The following is a 19,628-nucleotide window of genomic DNA, read 5'->3' as shown; positions in this document are numbered from 1 at the left end:
TATGCTGCACCTTACTCCTTCGAGACAGGCTCTGTCACTGAACGGGAACTATCTGGTGGCCGGCAGACCCAACCATACTCTGTCTCCACCCCCTCCACCTCCACCCCCTGTAACTCTGGAGTTACAGGCATCTAGGCACACCAGGCTCATCTTGTGGTTTGAGACATCGCTTACCATGGAGGCTAGACTGGCCAGCGGACCTCCGGGGTCGGCCTCTCCCACCTCCCCAGGGCTGGGATCATAAACGGTGTCAGGCGTCAGGATTCTTACCAGGGGTCCAGGGATCAAAGCCAGGTCCCTGTGCTTCTGCAGGGAGCCCTTTACTGAGCTCTGTCCCTTGCCCATACAGCTAAACTCTTCTGTGAGGCCTTTGGGTTTTTCACCTAAGGTAGCGCGCTTTTCACTGCTGTTTTCTTTAGATAATTTGCATTTTCCTGTTCATTCAAACAGCACATCTTGCAGGTTCATGAAGACATTAAACTTTCATAGTAACCTCTGACGATTTTAAATCCAGTATGGAGGCTCTCTCTATCAATGTTTATGAGCCGCCTTCCTTCAGTACAGATGGGTTTTTCCTGTCCCTTCATAAGCTTATCTATTTTTTTTAATCATACACGGGACACTGTAGATATTCTGCCAACACTGGATTTTAATTCTTCCGTCTGAAGGGTAACTTTTTTCTTGCATACTGGCTGGACTTTAGTTATGGTATCCAAATCCATCTCTACCAGGAAGAGAGCCCGCTCTCTCCAGAGCAAGGTTTGGTCTGTCCACTGTGCAGCAGTGAGATGCATTTTGGAAGACTAAGTAGCAGACAGAGGAGTGAATGTTCCGGGATGAGGGGGGCTGAGCGCAGGTAACCGACAGCACTTAGGAAAGAGGACACAGAGCTAGTGTTCTTGTATTTATAATTCTGTCGTGGGGTTTTCAGCTTGGGGAGTGGACAGCTGCAGAGACATCCTCCCCGATTGCTGAACACGGGATTGCTGAACACGGTGCCACACGTCTGTGGTCCCAGCATCGGGAGGCGGAGGCAGGCGGATCTCTGAGTACAAGGCCAACCTGGTCTACTGAGTGAGTTCCAGGACAGCCAGAGAGAAGCCCTGGCTGTCAGAGTTACACACTGTCCAAAAACCAAGACAAACAAACAAACAAAACCCCAAAAACTTTTGATGGTTAAAGCGTAAAACCCATGTGACACTCCACAGCTTCAGAATGGCTGTGTTTGCTGCTCATTGTTCTAACTGTATAAAAGTTCACTGAGATGGGTAGACTTTGGGTCTGGTTAATTTTGGTGTCTAATATTTATTGCAAGGGTTTTTTTTTCCCACAATAAAATTTATAAAACTGAAAATTAAAAATAATTAGGAGGAAAATCTATAGTATATTGATAAATAGGAATCAAACATAAATGCAAACAATGAAGAATCAACAGGTGGTTTGGATTTTCTTAGTTACATGAAATTTGAAGCTTTCAAAACTGTGTGATTCCTTGAATGTCTGGCTTGGCAAAGCTCTTAATTGGAACAAGTGCTTATTGTAAAACTGAAATATTGTGCTGGGCGCGGGTCAGGCTGTAATCTCAGCCTGTAGGAGGATCTTGAGTTCAAGGCCACTCTCGGCTACAGAGAAACAGAAGGGAAAGTAGACTTGTGAGAGAATTGTGTGCCTATGAGATAATCTGTCTTAGACGGAGAAGGTACTAGCATTCACTCCTGGGTTTGAGCCCTATCACCACATAAACCTGTCACCTTGGCACATGCCTATAAACCCCAGCACTCAGGGTCATCTGTGGCTACATAAGTCTGAGGCTAGCCTGGGCTACTTGGGACTCTGTCTAGAAAAACAAACAAACAAACAAACAAACAAACAAGGTTCTTTAATTTTTTCAGAACTATTTACCACTGACTGCACTGCCACTTGTATACACTTAAATAAAGAGAAGGGGCTAGAGAGATGGTTCAGAGGTTAAGAGCACTGGCTGCTCTTCCAGAGGTCCTGAGTTCAATTCCCAGCAACCATATGGTGGCTCACAACATCTATAATGTTATCTGGTGCCCTCTTCTGGTGTGCAGGTGCACATGCACACAGAACATTGTATACATAATAAATCTTTAAAAAAAGAAAAGAGAATGAGAAGGCAGCAGGACAGACTGAGAGATGAAGACGATGAAGGTAGGTCAATAATGAGTTTCAACCCCTCTTTTTTTCCCTATCATTTTGGGAAGCTTCTCAGAAGCTAATATATTTTGGGGAAAAAAAACCAACAAAAGAACAAATCAAAGAATTATGAAGAGTAAGAGGTACAGAGAACAGCAGAGGATGTTCAAGGAATAGACTATTGAGAAAATGAAGCTAAGGGAAAAATAGCTCTAATAGGATAAATGTAAGCCTTTCATGTATGGACCTCTCCCTTCCCCTCCTCCCTCTCTCTTTCAGACAGTGTCTCCCTTTGTAGCCTGAGCTGCCATCAGAGTCATGACCCTCCTGCTTCTACCACACCAAGCTTAGACCTACTTTTCACAAAATTTGTTTAAGTGGAGGACTCAAAATTATATAGTGCCAGGTAATTTTATCACTTGGTTCCGTCAGGATTTTAATAAGGAAATCTCACACTGAAAGGTAAAACTTATTTCTCTGCCTTTTCATCCAAATCATAAGCCACTGAAGTCCAAATTTACTTAATCAGTCCTAAGCTTCATTCACCTGACAGTCAGCCTTAGACTCAGACTTAAATTACCCTAGAGGTCATAATCGTGACCACTAGGAAGAGTTGGGTGGGGCAGGGTCAAGGTTGGGGTCACCTAAAGCTGCCTAGGATTGGCCAACTGCTCCTGGGTGGAGAAGTCGCCATTAGCTCATAGATTACACCTGTGCATCCCAGAGCTGGTAGAGCTTGTGTTTGCCCCGTCTCCACAGGACAGATAACACGACCAGTCAAACCCCTTCGTCGTTTGGAGGAGCGCTTACACCAGCTATCCGGGTGAACTCGGAAGCTGCCCCTGGCCAGAGCCACCTGGAGCACCTGCCACATCGACTAACAGGCCAGGCCAGGTTTGCCCACGGAACGTTATCCTGGGGGTGGGGGCGGAGGAGACCATGGACAGAATGGGTGGCCAGACACTGGATTGTCACTGGAAAAAGACAAGGCAGCAAAACATGCTTGTAAGAACACATACTCGATGGAGTAGGTGGAATTTGTTTAATGTAAGAAAAATTAGAGGCCGTTTATATAGTGTGTAATGGACCCAGAGTACTGGGAGTCAGAGCACAGAGACACGAACGTACAGACACCAAAGCGCACACATACACGTCAATTTTCCATTTAGCGTCTTTACAGCTTCCTTTTTTAACCTCACAGCAGCACTCGGGTTAGAAGGGTCTAGCAGATTCCGGCTATAGGATCCTATGCTACTGAGAAAACAGATGGCTGGCGAGACATCCTTGTCTTCTCTCAGGCGGTGTGTGCATTCATGAACAATGGAGGCTTTGGAAGCGGATGTGAGATAATACGGTCACACCAGAAAAAAACGGTACAGGCTTTCACAGACTTAATTCTAAACCTAAGGCTGATGAGTGCACAGTTTTCACCCCCTCCTTACGCTCCCTCCCGTGTCCAAAAGAGGCCAGCTGAGCTGGGTCACCATCTCATGTGGCAGCGTGTTCCAGGGACGTCACGGAAAGAGGTGGCTGACTCGGCAGCCTGGGCGCCGAAGTCTCGAGGGCTGCGTCTCCTTGAAGAAAGACCTTGCCTCATCAGGCCCGGCTTAGAGGGGAGAGGTTGGGGTGGGCTTTTCGGAGTGGGAGAGCCGGCTGGGCAGCCCTTTCCTCTTACTGGCGCGTTACACGGCCTTCAGGCGGATGTCCCCACAGGGAATCTCTGTTGGTGTTTCAGGAGTGATACTTTTGATAATGCGCTGTGGGGAAGAACACGCAGTGTTCTGAAGCCTCATTGAAGAGATATTTCAGCATTAATATTGAAACGTTGGACAGTATTTTAATGGCAATTCATAATAAGTTGGAATAGCCTCATTGCCCTCTAAGAGAGCAATTCCCAACTTATCTTCTAATGCGGATAAAAACGGCAGAGTGGAGAACTACGGGAGGAATATCATTCTAACCCTAACGGAAGCAAAGAATCCTTCGAAGGAGCCTTGCTGGCCACAGCGTGACTGGCTTCAGCCAGGCAAGGCTCCCCAGAGCCACGGGGAGTGTGGGGAGCAGAGGGACTGGGGCTCAGTCCTTCCCCCTCCGGACCGTGGTCCCACTGATAGCCATCCCTCACCACGCCGTGAACTATCATTAGATAAAAATATGTCTTGCAATTAGTCTTAAGTGGAGTTTGATGAGCTCTTTTCTGGGCGTCATAAGTGTGCAGAAAAGGCAAGCTCTGTAAATAACATTATGGAGAAAAGTGGCTGGTTTTCGCCCCACCCCCTCCCTATGTGAACTGCTGCCCGTTCGGCTGCCGACTCCCCCAAGCTGCCAGGTCTTATTTCATTTTGTGCGCATGTATGTGTACGTGCAGGTGTGCCAGCGCCCATGTGGAGGTCAGAAGATGACTTTCGGGAGTCGGTTTTCTACTGTGTAGGTTCCAACAATCTAACTCAACTCATGTAGCTGGGTGGTCAGAGCCTTGGCCTGCTGAGCCCACGAGACTGTTCCTGCTCTCGCACCTCGCCAGGCCATGGCCTCCTGCAAGAGGGCGATCAGCTCGTCTAAGAGCATTGCTGACATCTTCACGCTCGTGTGCTCATTAGGAACCATCTGCCGCCATCTTTGTGTGGGTCATTACGGCTGTCTGCAATGGTGACTTCAGCCAGCAAGTGACCCCAACCCTGAGACTTGTAGGCTGCTCGTGCTTACCTCCCCAAATTAACCAGTAAATAGCTTATTCTACACACATAGAATATACAAGTAGACCCCAGCATGCAGTGGGTTCCTGTCGCCTGTTTTTCCTTCACGGTTTTCAGTGGAGACTGTTCTGGGTTAGCATCATTCCTCATGCTAGCGCCTTCTCCTGATAGGAGGTGGTGGCAGCAAAAGCCGAAGCTCCCTGCCAGCCGAGCGGTTGTGAGAATAACGGCCCTGTGCCAGGCTGTGCTGTTCAGGAGGTCAGGTATATTTGTTGTATTTTTTTTTTTACTTACTGATATTTTCAACTCACAATGAGTTTATCAGGATCTAATCTCGTTATAAATCAAGGGGCATCTACACGTGGAGTAGAGACGTTCAGGCGTTTACTTTTCTCTTAGATTTACATTTCCTTTAGTTTTTTTTTTTTTTTTTTCCTTAACCGAACCAAAATTTTATATAGAACCTCTTAGAACACGTTTGAGTGTCAAATCTGGTAATTAACAAGTAATTATTGTAAAACTCCTAGTGAGGCAGGCGTGGAGGCACACATCTTATCCCGCCAGCAGTGGGGAGGCGAGAGGAGCACTCAAGTTTAAGTCTAGTCTGGGCTCCACAGGGAGATTTTGTTTTAGAATCGAAATCTGACCTCCTCCTAAAAGACCCAAATTTCTAGTCTCCCAGGGGTTCTCGGAAAACAAAACAAAAGAAAACAAAACATGGCATGCTTTACCGCTTGCATGCCAAGTAAAGGCCTCTCTCAGAAGGCTTCCCTCAAGAAGGGTGCCAGGTTCTCCTTAATCCAGCATTCCCTGGGCTTTCTACCCAGCAGGGCCCCTGCTGCTGCTCCATGGAAAAGCGGCTCCTTGAGCGTGCTGTATCCAATGAGCACATTCTGCCGACCGGGAAACCAGCGCAGAGGTGAGTGCTTTCCTCAGCTGACCAGGGCCTTTCCTTACATTCCTTGGGCTTTACGGCCGCTTCCTGGAAACCTACTGTTTCCCATCGGGTGGTCTATGGTGAAGACAGCTGTTGTCTCTCCTCTACCGCCAACGGGGCTGTGCTCAGTTACTTGCATTCTTTTGGGTGTCATTTCCCTGTAACTGAGATGTGCAAGAAAGACAACTGGGACTTGAGGTACAGCCTGCGAGGTAAGACTGACATCTGTCAACCCTCTGGCCCTGGCCTCTGGGTCTGAAGCAACAGAGGGCATGAATCTTCTCAACCATCATTCAGCCCGGAGGAAGGAACTTAGTGACTCTGGGTCTGAGAATGGATTACAATAAAACGATGTCTGGTCCTCTTTGGGAGGGAAGGTTGGGAAAGGGTTGGCTTGGTTATAGAAATCTGCAAGAGGTGAGTTTTCTCACTTAGAAAAAGAAATGAATCCAGCAGCTGTTCTCAGAAAAAGATGTTTGTCTCATGTTCTCTTATGAAATGTCTGCGTGCACTGCTGTAAGGGTCTAGTCGATATGTAAATTGTGCTTATTAGGGCCCACAGCCTGGTCGCCCCGCATTCTCAAGAGCCTCCTGGCTTTCCCCTGGTGCTACTCTTCACCTCTGAGCTCTTTCCCTGCCTGCAAACAGACTCTCCTGGTGGCAGAAACACAACTGAACAAATAACATTTAAACATTTTGATTCAGTGGGCGTGGTGGTGCACCCCCTTAATCCCAGCACTCAGGGAGGCAGGGGCAGGCAGATTTCTGTGAGTTCGAGGCCAGCCTCATCCAGAGGGAGTCCAGAACAGCCAAGGCTACACAGAAAAACCATGTTTAAAAAAACCAAAAATTAACCAACCAACCAACCAAACAAACAAAACCCCATTTCCATTTTGTGACACTGTCATGAATCCTAGTAGTGAAACCACTAACCAACCAACCACCAACTCTGGCTGTCCTGCTAGAGTGCAATCGTGCAAACTATTGTCACTGTTTGCGAGTTGCTGCACGATGATAAAGGTGGCCATTAACTATCCCCACCTTCAGTGAGGTAGGTCAAACCCTGTTAGGAATATATAAAACAAAGAGCCTTCTGGTGGGCTTTGTGAATGGGTATGTCTTCTGAATAAAACATAAGAGAATTATTTTCTTTCCAATTATCCTACTAAACACACTCCCGGCTGGCACATACCTCCTTAAGTGTCCCCGGAGTGCTGATCAGCCGGTAAACGATATAGGCGGGGATGCAGATGACAGACGACGTCCCTATGCAGTATCCCAAGACGATGCTCCAGTGGGGATAGTTATATTGGAAAAGCCGCAGTTGGGGCGGGCTCATCAGAAAACTGCAAATGATGAACTAAGACAAATTCCAAGAAACATTGAAAATCTTCAGCACATCTATGCAGACTGAGACCACAGAGATCAAATCTAAGAATCTACCAGGCTGTCTCCTAGATTGAACTCTTGAATCACACTATTACCAGCTTCGGTACCAACTAAAAACTAAACAAAACACACACACACACACACACACACACACACACACACACACAAAAGAAAAACAGTGACTCTCCTAGGGGTTTCTTCACCATCCCAGACCTTGGAGCCTACTGTGGGAATTACAGCATCTCTACAAAAACCCCAAAAGTCAGGAAGACACAGTGTCTCCCTCTGAGGAGAAGAGACTGGTACCCACAGGGACTGACAGCAGAGAGATGACTTGGATGGCCTTTCTGTTTCCCTCTGCTGACTGACTGACTGACTGACTGACTGAGGTGAGATGGTCCTCTCTGAAAGGAATAGTGGAAGGGAGAAAAGCAGCTTGACACATTTTTCACTTGAAAATTCATGTCTCTTAATGCCCCACGTACCATTTTCTTATTTTCAGTTTGGTTTCCAGAGTTAAGCATCAATATTTTTGGCCTAGGATCTACTGTGCTGAAATCATTATTGTTCTTAGTATAATTTTATTTGAGTGCTTCATGGTCATAAGGAAGACACTAATGTAAATTACTTGTGGGGTTAAACATCTATTTATATCTGTTTTTCCTTTGTCATCAGGTAATAAAACAGGACATTGTTAAGCAAGCAAACACCCTTCCTCTGAGCAGTGCTAGCCAGGAGTCCTGTCGAATGCAAACCTTGCTCCTGTCACAGGCTCCTTAGTCGCAGACCTGGCTACTGAGGAAGGGAGCTGGGAATAGAGGCGGAGATCTGATCAGGAGCTGTCCATGTGAGCACTGGGCTGTCTTATGGTGGGTGTGTGAAGTCCAGTTCCTTCGGGACTCAAGCTTGTTTGTTTTTTAAGACAGGGTTTCTCTGTGTAGCCCTGGCTGTCCTGGAACTCACTCTGTAGACCAGGCTGGCCTCGAACTCAGAGAGATTCACCTGCCTCTGCCTCCCGAGTGCTGGGCCTGAAGGTGGGCAACATCACTGCCCACCTGGCTGGCCCAAGTTCTTTTCTTCAGTGGCTTCCTAACTGAACCCTGCCTCTCTCTCCTCATACACACTATTTCTTGATTAATTATTTATTTTATGTGCATTGGTGTTTTGCCTGCATGTATGTCTGTATAAGGAGTCAGATCCCCAGGCACTGGAGTTACAGGCAGTTGTGAGCTGCCATGTGGGTGCTGGGATTAAACCACGGTCTTCTGGAAGAACAGCCGGTGCTCTTAACCTTTAAGTCATTCTTATTTATTTGTCCTTTTTTTTTTTTTTTGTAATTTATCTTCATTGAAAAAGAATGTTTTTAGTGAGTTGCCTGTTTACCTAAAGCATTCCTACGAAGCTGAGAGCAGGGGCCTGCTGATTTACATAGACATGGAAGGCAGATTTGCCTTCTCTCAGTCCAGCATGAAAGCACTTGCTTTGAGCCAGGGGTGGGTGGTGCACGCCTGTAATCCCAGCACTCAGGGAGGCAGAGGCAGGAGGATCGCTGTGAGTTTGAGGTCAGCCTGGTCTACAAAGTGAGACCAGGACAGCCAAGGCTACACAGAGAAACCCTGTCTTGAAAAACAAACAAAAAAACCAACAACAACAACAAAAAGCTCTTTCCTTAGGAGGACTGAAGTAAAGTGACTATTGTTTGGGGTCATGAGGAATGCAGCTGTGTGGGTGTTGCTAGGTAAGAAAAGACACTCACTGACCATGAACCTCCAGAAATTAAAAAAAAAAAAAAAAAAAAAAGCCCCAGGCCTCAAGGCCCAGACAAGAATGAAGTGTGTAGGCACGGTGTGTAAGGGGAAGCCAAAATATTTTAGTATAATCCGTCAGAGGTAGGACCTGATGGGGCCCGATTAGGGTGCGGCAGATTAAGCCAGGTAAGGAAGTCCCCCGGATTCAGGGATCAGTTCCAGTCTTTGGTAATACAGAAAAGCCATACAAATGACATTTTAAAATATTGCATTAGGATCGTTTCTATCTTGAGAACCAGTGTGCTTGGCTCCCTTAGGTTTTGTGTGTCCTAGGGAGGGCCTCCTTTGCCTCTCCCCTGAATGGGCCCCGGACACTGCTTTCTTTCTGGGTGGGGAATGTGAGAGCACACAAACAAAGCTGCCTCTGCCTTCAAGACGTTAATCTAACGTGACTTCTTCCTCTGAGAAACAAAGGAAAGGGTTTAAGTGGATTATCAAGAGGCATAGGTATTAATAGAGTTAATGACCTATTTGTGTCATGGTGGACAGAGAGCCTCAGTCCAGCCCTCAATGTAAAAGCCACTGAAACTGCCAGCTGCATGAGGATTTGCCTTCAATCCCAGCACTCTAGAGGCAGGGGGCTCAACGTGAGTGGGAGGCTAACCTGGGTCTATGTAGCGAGTTCTAGGCCAGCCAGGACTACAGAGCAAGACCCTATACAGACAACAAGAAAAAAAAAAAAAAAAACCTTTTGGATTTAAAACACTAGACAGCATGGTAGTGCATTCCTGTAGTCCCCACTCGAGAGCTGAGGTGAGAGGATCTCTTGCACTAGGTTCAAGACCAGCAAACCTTGTTTAAAAAAAGTAGTTTTGATTTGGGCTAAAAGCATCAGGCAAGCAATGAGCCGGCAAAGCAACCTGGAGCTACTGGCCTGAAACCTGAGAAAGTTCACAAGCCAGGGCCTGCACGGGAGCCTCTGGGCTGAGAAGTTTGCTGCTCAAGGCAAATGTTTGCAAATGTTTGCAAATGTTTGTGGAGTGTAGGACAGTAAAGGCTTCTGGGGACAGACGCATGGGGTGTCACAGAGGCAAAGATAAGCAGCTGGGCCATCATACATACATAAAACTTAATCCTGAGATGCATTGGTTGCTTGGAGCGGAGAGCAAAGGTTCTGCCTCAAGGAAAAGCACTTGGAGGGGATGAAGAGGTGTTTGAGGAGAGAAGGGACAGAGTGTGCTAAGGCCTGAGACACCTGGGCTGGCCCAGATGTTCTCAACAAGCTGAGAAAGATTCATGGAATGATCTAACCCGTTTTTTGGCTTTGAAGGGTCAAAAAATGTCCCCTCTCAATAAAGTTATATATAAATAATAAAAAACTGAGAAACAGTCCCTGTGAATGCACACAGCTTGGGTCTATCCCAGGCTGCCTCAGTATGCACTTGAGAAGTTATTAGAGCATTGTCCATCTCTGGGCCTTAGGAAGACACTTGGAGAGAAGATGGTAGGATACATAAATTACATCAGAGGATACACTAAACCTGTCTTGAGCAACCCTTGACACTCAAGCTTCTTTTCTTTTGGTTTTTTTCAAGACAGGGTTTCTCTGTGTAACCCTGCTTTCCTAGAACTTGATCTGTAGACCAGGCTGGTCCCTAACTCAGAGATCCACCTGCTGCTGCCTCCCAAGTGCTGGGATTACAGGCATGCACCACAGCTGCCCTGTTAGCCCTCAGCTCTCTTATCCAGGCCCTTTGACAATAGCTGAATTCTACTTTGACCCTGACCCAAACGTGGGGACTGTGTGTGTGCCTCTTCAAGGTGCACGTCAAATTGTTAAGTATGAGCCTGCCGGGACCCCTCTCAGGACCAATACAGTGTGTCCTTCCTTGGTCTTCAGTAGTTTTTGTCACATGATTTTAGTGACACTAAGCCTCAGTTTCCTTAAAAGTTCATCAGACGCACCAAGCCAGGTACAGCGGCTCATGCCTGTGATGCCAGCACTTGAGAGACAGGAAGGTCTCAAATATGAGGCCAGCCTGGGCTACATATAGCATTCCAGGCCAGCTCGATCTACAGACAAAGGCTATCTTAAAGCAACACGAAACCCCGACCCCACCACCTTGCAGAACTATAAAGATTAAAAGGTCCACGGTGTGAGTCTGGAACAAAGCTGGCTGTAGCACTTCCTGCTCTGTAAATGTTCGTGATCATTATTGTTTGCAGGGATGCTATGCTAGCCACCCTAACATTCACAGTCAGAAACAGGTGAGCAGTGGTAGACAGCTGCTGCGGGGCCCCAACACAGGGGCCTCTTGGAGCATTAGTTTATATTTGCCCCTTGATGTGGTTTTTGTCCATACAGTGGTACTGGATTTGTAACTCTGAGGTGCGTACCCTCAGCCAGCATGCTCTGATGTCTGTGTTACCCTTCACTGGTGCCTGGACCAACAAGGCAGAAGTGACAACTCACCAGGAGAAACAGGGGGCTGATGGCCACCCAGCAGATCCTCCAGAACCATCCCGGGCTGAAGCCAAGCATCTCCTTCACGTCACTGCAGAACTGACTGATCCCTGGAATCACCCAAAGGAGAATTTGAGAGGACATGAAGTTTCGTCCCAAGGCTTGGAGGCGGGGTCCACGGGGTCAGCCCTGGCAAGGGCAAGGACGGGAGTGGGGGCTCCTCCCTGAGCCTGAGGACTCGCTCGGGCACTCCACACAAGGGGCTCAAGGGGCTCAAGGAAAGCTGATAACCAACTAGGAATGCAAGCCTTCCATCGGTGCCCACGCTACAATTCTCAGCCTGGATTAATTGTGGTGTTATTGATGGGAGAAACTGACTTTAGTTAGTAATGGTGAGCCTGCTTGGCAGAAACCAATAGGACTGTCCACTGGCAATTTTAAAAAAGATTTATGTGTTTTACCTACGGAAGAAGGTGTTGGGTCCCCTGGAACTGGAATTACAGCCATTTGTTACTTGCTGTGTGGGTGCTGGGAATCAACCCAGGTCCTCTGGGAGAGCAGCCGGGGCTCTTAACCTCTGAGCCATCTCTCCCAGCCCTTCAAGGGAAATGTTTAACCACAGTATAGCTCATCCCTACGCCAGGTCAAGCTCCGGGCTCTTCTGTAAAGGATTACTGGCACTAATGTGAGAATGCCCACTGGCAGGTGAGAAATGAGTGTTCCCAGCTGCTTCCTCCAGAGCCCTGAGCTTCCTCCGCAGGTCTGCTGTGAATTCTGGCCTCTGAACTGCTGGGGAAGTAAAGGTAATGTCTTTTCTCTTAAAAAATTGGGTCCTAGCCGGGCGAGGTGCTGCACGCCTATGATGCCAGCACTCAAGGCAGAGGCAGGCAGGTCACTGTGAGTTCAAGGCCAGCCTGGTCTACAAAATGAGTCCAGGACAGCCAAGGCTACACAGAGAAAGCCTGTTTCGAAAAAAAACAAAAGTAAACAAATAAAAAGAAAAACTTGGGTTCTGAATTCAGTTTGCAGAACCCATGACTGGAACAGCCTCCTCCACGTCCAGCCTCAGGGAACTCGTACTCTCCTCTGGCCTCTGCAGGTGTCTACACACACACGCCACACAACTAAATCCTGTACTTCATGTGCTCTCCCCTCTGTCTTCACCGTGTGCATCATGACTGCGACTGAGTGCAGAGGTTGGAAAGCAAATGTGTTTCCGGGACGAGACCTCTGCTTCCCCATCACAAAGCCTCGTCTCAGAACCTAAGTTCACGTCCATGCCCTCGGCTAACGCTTCTCGGGGCCCGAGGAACCTCTGCCCATTAATCTCAGCTCACTTCCTGTACCTCCTCTCACCCTTGTCAGAGTCCATCCCGGGACAGGAGGGAGGGACCTGGGGTTCTCCAGTGCAGAGACAGCAAGCACATTCTCACCTTGTGGTGGAGAGGGCCCAAGCTCTGAGAAGGGGCCACCCTGGAGAAACACGACCCTGAGTGCTCTAACAGTAATGCGGTGCACGTTGGCTCTCAAACCACCACCGCAAATATTAAAAAAAAAAAAAAAAAAAAAAAACCGGGGTGTGGACAAGGCTCCCCCTCAAGGGTGTGGCACCTGTGGGACAGCACAGACAGCGGTGTATGGCCACAGAAGGCCCTCCTCGGAGATCATCGCATCCGCTGCCCCTTCCCATCCTCCCCGATGAAACTAGCGCCTGTCCACATGCAGGCGGAGGGGAGGGTAGAAAGGGGCTTCTTACCATAGAACCACGACACGGCCACGGCTTCAATGAGGGCCACCGTGAGCACCGCAGGCCCCGTGGCATACTCCTCCAGCAGCGCCACCACGTACGCCCCTCCCTGGGGACAAGGTCACAGACATGGTTAACGGTCTCCTGAGGTGCAGCTACACCTCTTTACAAAGGCCAGCAGGGGCTTCTGCATACAGGGAGGTACTGGGTGATTCTCGCTCCGGACTCGGGAGCTTCCTTGTGGAATGGCCTTTGAATGTGTGCCCATCTGACACCATTTTTAAAAAAATGGTGCTGAGAACTGAACCCACAGCCTTGGGGCATGCTCCCCTCCGTCATCCTTGTTTTATCCGCTACACTGTAAGAGACAAACTCTAAAGAGCCTATATAGCCACTCTGAGCCTACTGAATACTTCCTGTCTGCTCAACCTTGGAGAACACACAACTTTAAAAATCTGGAAACCAGGCATGGTGGCGCACACCTTTGATCCTGGCGCTCAGGAGGCAGAGCAGGCTGGTCTCTGTGAGTTCTAGCCAGCCTGTGTGGCACCAGATACCCAAGTGCTTTGGTCACAGCTCCATGCCTTTACTTCTCACTTCTGACTCCTCTGAGACCTATGCAGCCCTGCCCTGCCCTCCCCCACCCCTGGCAAAGCGAGCTTGAAGAGGCCTATCAGTAACATCTGGCTTGAGCCAGCAGCACGCAAGCCCATGACGTCACGGTATCTGATGGATGCTTTCCTGTATCTGCCTTGACTACTGAATGAAGGGATGGGGAGGGGAGAAGACAGCGTGCCCCCTGGGGAGCCTCTGGCTTCTTTATTGCAAGCTCTAAAGTTGTTGAAGTGGCATTATATATGTAGGACAGCAGCCTCACATCACGATACGAGGGCAAAGTAGCCGTAACAGTGCCTCTAAAAGGCAGAAATGGCTGGAAACGCAAATCCTAACTTCCTTCCAGGTATTTTTGCCAAGCCTGAAATATAATTGGATCTGTTGCAAAATGCTAGGCCTTCTGACGCCATGCACAGATCTACCAGCAGAGACTGCCGAAAGTAACTTTTCTCCTTGGTGACAAACTTTTCAGTGCCGAAAACTGAACCCGGGATCTCACACGAGCTAGGCAGGCAACTAACTCTAAGCCGAGGCTTCACGCCGTGATGAGCTTTTCAATAGTGCTAGCGACACCCTTTTAGGTGCCCAAGTGAGGACACTGTGGAAGTGGATAGGAAGGGTCCATTCTGCCGGTGGAGTCCTAGTGACCCGGCAGAGGCCACTTGGAGCCAAAGGCCCTGCTACTCACAGAGGTCAGTGTGAGCAGGGATCCCAAGACGCAAATAATGACCAGGATGAGCACAAACCACTCCCGGCGCTTGGCCCAGATGTGTGGGGACTCATCCAGCACAGCGGTGATCACACCTTCCAGGCCTGCAAACTAAGGGATACATGCGGACAGTGAGGAGGAAGAGAGATAAGACAATGAGCCGTCAAGCCGATCCAGACTAGTTCGCCCATTCACTGGCCCATGAACACAGCTAGAAGCATATTTCCATCTGATAGCCCTATCAGAACCCGTCACTTAGGATATGCAGACAAGAAAAGGCAGCACGCGGAAGCATTGGTGTCTTGGGGAGGCTGGTTGCCCCAGGGCCAGCTCAATGCCCGTACCTTCTCTGAGCTGAGCCTTCAGGTGCCATCAGGTTTACCTAGGAATTCATACATGCTAAGCTTTCCCTAATTATGCCACTAATAACTCCCAGTGCAAAAGGTGCCATTGCTGAGGGGTGGACAGGGGGATGGAATGGGGATGAAGAAGGGAAGAGGAGGGGGAGGAGGAGGGTGAAGAAGGGAAGACCAGTGGGAGGAGGGAGAAGAGGGGAAATTACCCAGAGGGAGCAATCAGTACCACCTGAGGGTCTGGGTGGGAAGAAGTGAGCCTAGCCACTTCCTGTTCCCTTTTCCTCTTGTCCTACCAGACCCTTTTCCGTCTCCACTCACCGTGCTATCCAAGCCCAGCGTGATTAACATGAGGAAGAAGATGATGGCAAAGAATGTGGATGCTGGCATGTTGGCAATAGCCTCTGCATACGTGATGAAAAGGAGGCTGGGGCCTGGAACAGAGGGAGAGAGGAGGAGTGCTGACATCTCTACCAAGCTATTGCATACTAGGTCTGGGCTAGTTTACAGTCAGCACAAATGTTTCTTCACACCAGACATTTTGCAAAGCCAGAGGGAAGATCGTCCGCCTTGAAAACCAGGCAACTGCAACTGGGGGGAGAGGAGACTTGATACTGCAACTAGCACAAGCCCAACCATGTAAGACCTTTGTTTTTAAGGGACCTTGTGATGTCAGCTCAGAATAGCAGGAAGTGTAATAAGGACCTCCCGCTACTTTTAAAGTCACCCCCTCTTTTTATATTTGGGGTGCTATGGACAGAGCTCCAGCATCTGAGCACCAAGTGCTCCACTACACCCCCAGCCCTTAAAGACCTTTTGTCAGTGTGCTGGGACTCACCCCCTCATGGGTTAACTAGGGATGCTATCACTTGGTCAAAGCGCTGAATCAGGCCAAAGTGCAAATCTTTCTCCAGGCCCTGGGACTCCATCTCCTTGGTCTCATTGTTTAATATCTGTTGCATTATTTCCCATGAAAACATTAAGCGGCATGGTCACATTAGTGAGATCTCTTCTCTCAGCAAGGGGACTTCCAAGGACTAGTAGTCATTTGCCTGCTAGACTGGACCCCAGCACGAGTGCCCAAACCCACTGGTTTTAAACCTACCATTCAAGCCATGTTTTAAGCCCATCATGCACTGAAGGCCCCAGCACCAGGCACTAAGGAAACTAAATGCATGGGTGGGCTGAGACCACTAAGAAAATTAAGTTTCTTCCAAATCTTTGAAAACTTAAAAGAACAGTTGAGAAGTTTAGATATTTGTGAAGATTCAAAGGAGGTCAGTCCTGTAAGCAGAGCCCCAGGTCCTACCGGCGTCTCTGGCCACCTCAGACACGTCTTCGTTCCTCATCTCAGCCATGTAGCCAAGGACCGTGAAGATGACAAAGCCGGACATGAAGCTCGTCAGGCAGTTTACCACGCTGGTCACCAGGGCGTCTCTGGAGTGGAGAGCCCAGGCTGTCTGAGATACTTCCAGGGTAGGGAGCCTAAGACAGGCCTCCAGCCCAGCCTGCCCCCATCTCCCAGGGCCCTGTCCCCGAACACTGCCTACACACACAGAGTGGGGACGGGCAGGCCAGGGATGTTCTGAGACATGGACAAAAGTCATGTCACATACGTCTAATCCCATCCCTTTGCAGGCTGAGTGAGGCGGGTGAAGAGGGGGATCGTGAGTTCAAGGCCAGTATGAGCTACAGAGCAAGATTCGAGAGGGGGTAGCCTGACTCTGCTGTGAAGCAGCACAGCACAGACCTCTTCGCTTCAGCCAGGAGAGGCACTGCCCTGGAGCAGAGCCTTAACTGGGGGCTCCAGTAAGGACCCCACATTTGTAAAATCAAAAATTTAATATTATCTTTAAATAAAGCCAAAAGACTGCCAAGGGGAAAGCTTGACAGTTTTAAAACTTCATTACATAGCTTTAGCTGGGATCCCAACACAAGGCCACATTCTAATGAATGTGTATGTGTGAACTGGTCCCCCATCTTTAGAAACAATGAATCTCATAGGTATTTTTCTAATAGTACAAGTGGACTGCAGGACATTGCCTCCTGTGCAGGAAGATTTACTGCCTGAACACGAGTGATGCTCAAGCCGTCACGGGCACAATGCTGCTGTCCCGTTAAAACATCGAAGCATGCCTCTCCACAGTCACGGCAGTTTCTGTAAGCTGAGCTGGTTCAATCACTATGCTTTCTGTGTCTAAACAGTTAACTGGTTTACAATTTTCATCGAGAAGCCTATTCCCTGGTGCATGCTGCATTTTTTTGTAACCGTGCTGCAGCATATCCTTGTTCTGTTTGCTTGCTTGATTTGCTACCTGTCTGGTTTTAGGCAGGATCTCGTGGAGCCCAAGCTAACACCAAACTCAGTACGTAGCTGAGGCTGGCCTTGAACCAGCCTTCTGTCTCCACCTTCCAAGTTCTGGGACTATGGGAATGTACCCTGCCAATTCAGAGTTTCATATATATATATGACTCTCACAAACAGAAGTGTCTTGGAGACTTTCTCAGCCTCTAAATAGTCTGGATAAAGTTAGTTCCTGAAAGGACACTATAAAAAGGATGAATGGCCAAGGGCCCCTGACAACCCTGAGGGGCAGCGCCCTCATGGTCACTCCATTCCCAAGCTTTGCTGGGTGTCCCCACATACTCACTGGTAGCAGTTGTTGTTGAACTTGTTGTAGCTAGCAAAAGCCAGGAGGACCCCAAAGCCGGGCCCCAGAGAGAAGAAGATCTGAGCGGCAGCATCTACCCACACCTGGAACACAGCAGGAGAGGGCATGAGGTGAGGGGGTGAGGACAAGGAGGGGGTGAGGGCCTGGGATGAGGGGGAGGGTAGAGAGAAGGGGGTAAGGGTGTGGGGTGAGGGGGAAGGACACTGGGGGAGGGAGAGGGTGTAGGGGATAGGGGAGCAAGGGGAAGGTGGGGTGAGGGCAGGGATGAGAAGGGAGGGTGGAAGGGTGAGAAGGGAAGGCGGAAGGAAGAGGGGAGAGGGAGGAGGGGAGAGGGAGGAGGGGAGAAGGAGAGGGAAGAGGGCGGTCACCGCCAAAAGCAGCAGCTTCCTGCTAAGTGACCTCAAGATGCCGTGGTCTTGGCCCTTGTATTTCTGATTGAAAGGATCATTACAGGCGTGAACACTGGATGTGAGCTGTCACTACTGTCCTATTTGAAAGCCAATGGCTTTCTCTAGTAAAAGCCAGACAAGCGAGTGCTATTTCCCTCAGGCTCACCCCGGTCTCCAGGAGTTTCTGCCAGTTGGGTTTCAAGTAGAAGATGACCCCTCTCCAGGCTCCAGGAAGGGTGGCTCCCCTCACCAGCAGGACAGACAGGACGATGTAAGGGAAGGTGGCTGTCACCCACACCACCTGGAATGAAGGAGACAGAAACACAGGTTATTGCCATGATTTCCCAGGCAGCAAAGAAGGAAGGTGGCAGGTCAAGGCAGGCAGGCGGTGCTGTCCTTGACTGCTGAAGACCACTAGGCTAAAAGAATTTTGAAAAAAGTATATAATTTGTATATGTGCTTGCACAGATGTGTGGAGACCAGAGGTTGACATTGGATATCTTAGTTGGTCTCTCACTGAGCCTGGCGCTCACCCATTCAGTTAGACAGACGGACCAGCAAGCCCAGGGATGCCCCTATCTCTGCCTCCTGCCCCCAGTGCTGGACAACTATACACGCATGCATTTCTGCACTCAGCTTTTACCTGAGTGCTGGAGAGTGCTAGAGACCCACACTCCATCTTCACTCTTCTGTGGCAAGTGCCTCACCCGCTGAGGTGTCTCCTGCCCCTACGCATTTTAAATATAGTTATAAAGGGGACACATTGTGCCTTCATTTGCTTAGATGTGCTTACATATAAGTGACATTGGTTAAGTTCTAGAACCTCCTAACAGATGTGATGAAGGAAGTATCAAAGAAGGAATGTGCTTGGTGTTGAGGCAAACTGATTTTCTCCTGCTCACTAGCTGTCCAGGATAATGGTCTTGAGCTTTGTGGGGCCTTAGCGATTCCAGGACAAAAACAGCAGAGTGTTCCTCACCTTGCCAGATGTTTTGATGCCTTTCCAGATGCTGAAGTAGATAATGGTGAAGATGAGCATGATGCAGAGAGCAAGTTGCCAGCTGATGGCCCCCAGGTCCTGGAGTCCCTTAGATTGGTGGATCTGCAGAACATGGCGCCTGGAGTGACAGGAAGAAGAGCCTGTGAGAGAGCCACCTGAGCACAGGATTGTGCGACCTCTAGACCAGCATGAGCTTCAGGAGGGGCTGGAATGGGCCTCACTCATCCTGAAACGGCAAGCGGCACATTCGCTGGACGGCCCCGGGAGGCACACTCAGCCCAAAGCCAGACCTGCCCTCCTCTTCCACTGTCTGTAACCAGAACCTCTCCACCAACACGACCAGCTCCCCAGTACGCGGGAATGTTTGTGCAGGCAATGAGCCCTTCTTCGCTCTAAATTAGTACTGTGTCCAGGCCACTATTGCCTACAGTTCCTATATCAAAAGTACCACTGGGCCAAGGAATAGCATACCAGAAGAACAAATTGCATAGCATGTGTAAGACCCCATGTTGAATCCTTAACACGAGAAAAAAAAAAATCCTACATTCTCCAAGAGTCTTCTGAAAGGTAGGTCCCACTTACAAAGTCAGCACCACCAGCTAGGGGGTAGGGGCCCACACGTTTAAACCCAGCACTCAGGGGGAAGAGGCAGGAGGATCTCCGAGGCCAGGACTATACAGAGAAACCCTGTCTCAAACACATACACACACACACACACACACACACACACACACACACACACACACACA

The 19,628-nt window shown here is 49.0% G+C and overlaps 1 protein-coding gene across 2 annotated transcripts in view; it reads right to left on the bottom strand.

Moving 5' to 3' along the window:
* Positions 1-3,193: 3,193 nt before the first annotated feature.
* The window catches only part of Slc6a4 (solute carrier family 6 member 4), a 30,348-nt gene continuing 13,913 nt past the window's right edge, over positions 3,194-19,628 (bottom strand). For both annotated transcript variants that reach the window (XM_055620063.1, XM_055620064.1), the window contains exons 5-14: positions 18,859-18,997; positions 18,046-18,180; positions 17,470-17,573; positions 16,128-16,255; positions 15,140-15,252; positions 14,445-14,576; positions 13,151-13,250; positions 11,404-11,504; positions 6,986-7,153; positions 3,194-3,917 (exon numbers count right to left, since the gene is read on the bottom strand). In XM_055620063.1, the coding sequence (XP_055476038.1) occupies positions 3,843-3,917; positions 6,986-7,153; positions 11,404-11,504; positions 13,151-13,250; positions 14,445-14,576; positions 15,140-15,252; positions 16,128-16,255; positions 17,470-17,573; positions 18,046-18,180; positions 18,859-18,997 (1,195 nt within the window). In that variant the 3' untranslated portion in view covers positions 3,194-3,842. The remainder of the gene's footprint in view (positions 3,918-6,985; positions 7,154-11,403; positions 11,505-13,150; positions 13,251-14,444; positions 14,577-15,139; positions 15,253-16,127; positions 16,256-17,469; positions 17,574-18,045; positions 18,181-18,858; positions 18,998-19,628) is intronic.

Source organism: Psammomys obesus, unplaced genomic scaffold (genome assembly GCF_907164565.1).
Source record: "Psammomys obesus unplaced genomic scaffold, mPsaObe1.curated_primary_1811, whole genome shotgun sequence".
NCBI classification, from domain to species: Eukaryota; Metazoa; Chordata; class Mammalia; order Rodentia; family Muridae; genus Psammomys; species Psammomys obesus.
This window is presented reverse-complemented; position numbering and strand designations above follow the sequence as displayed.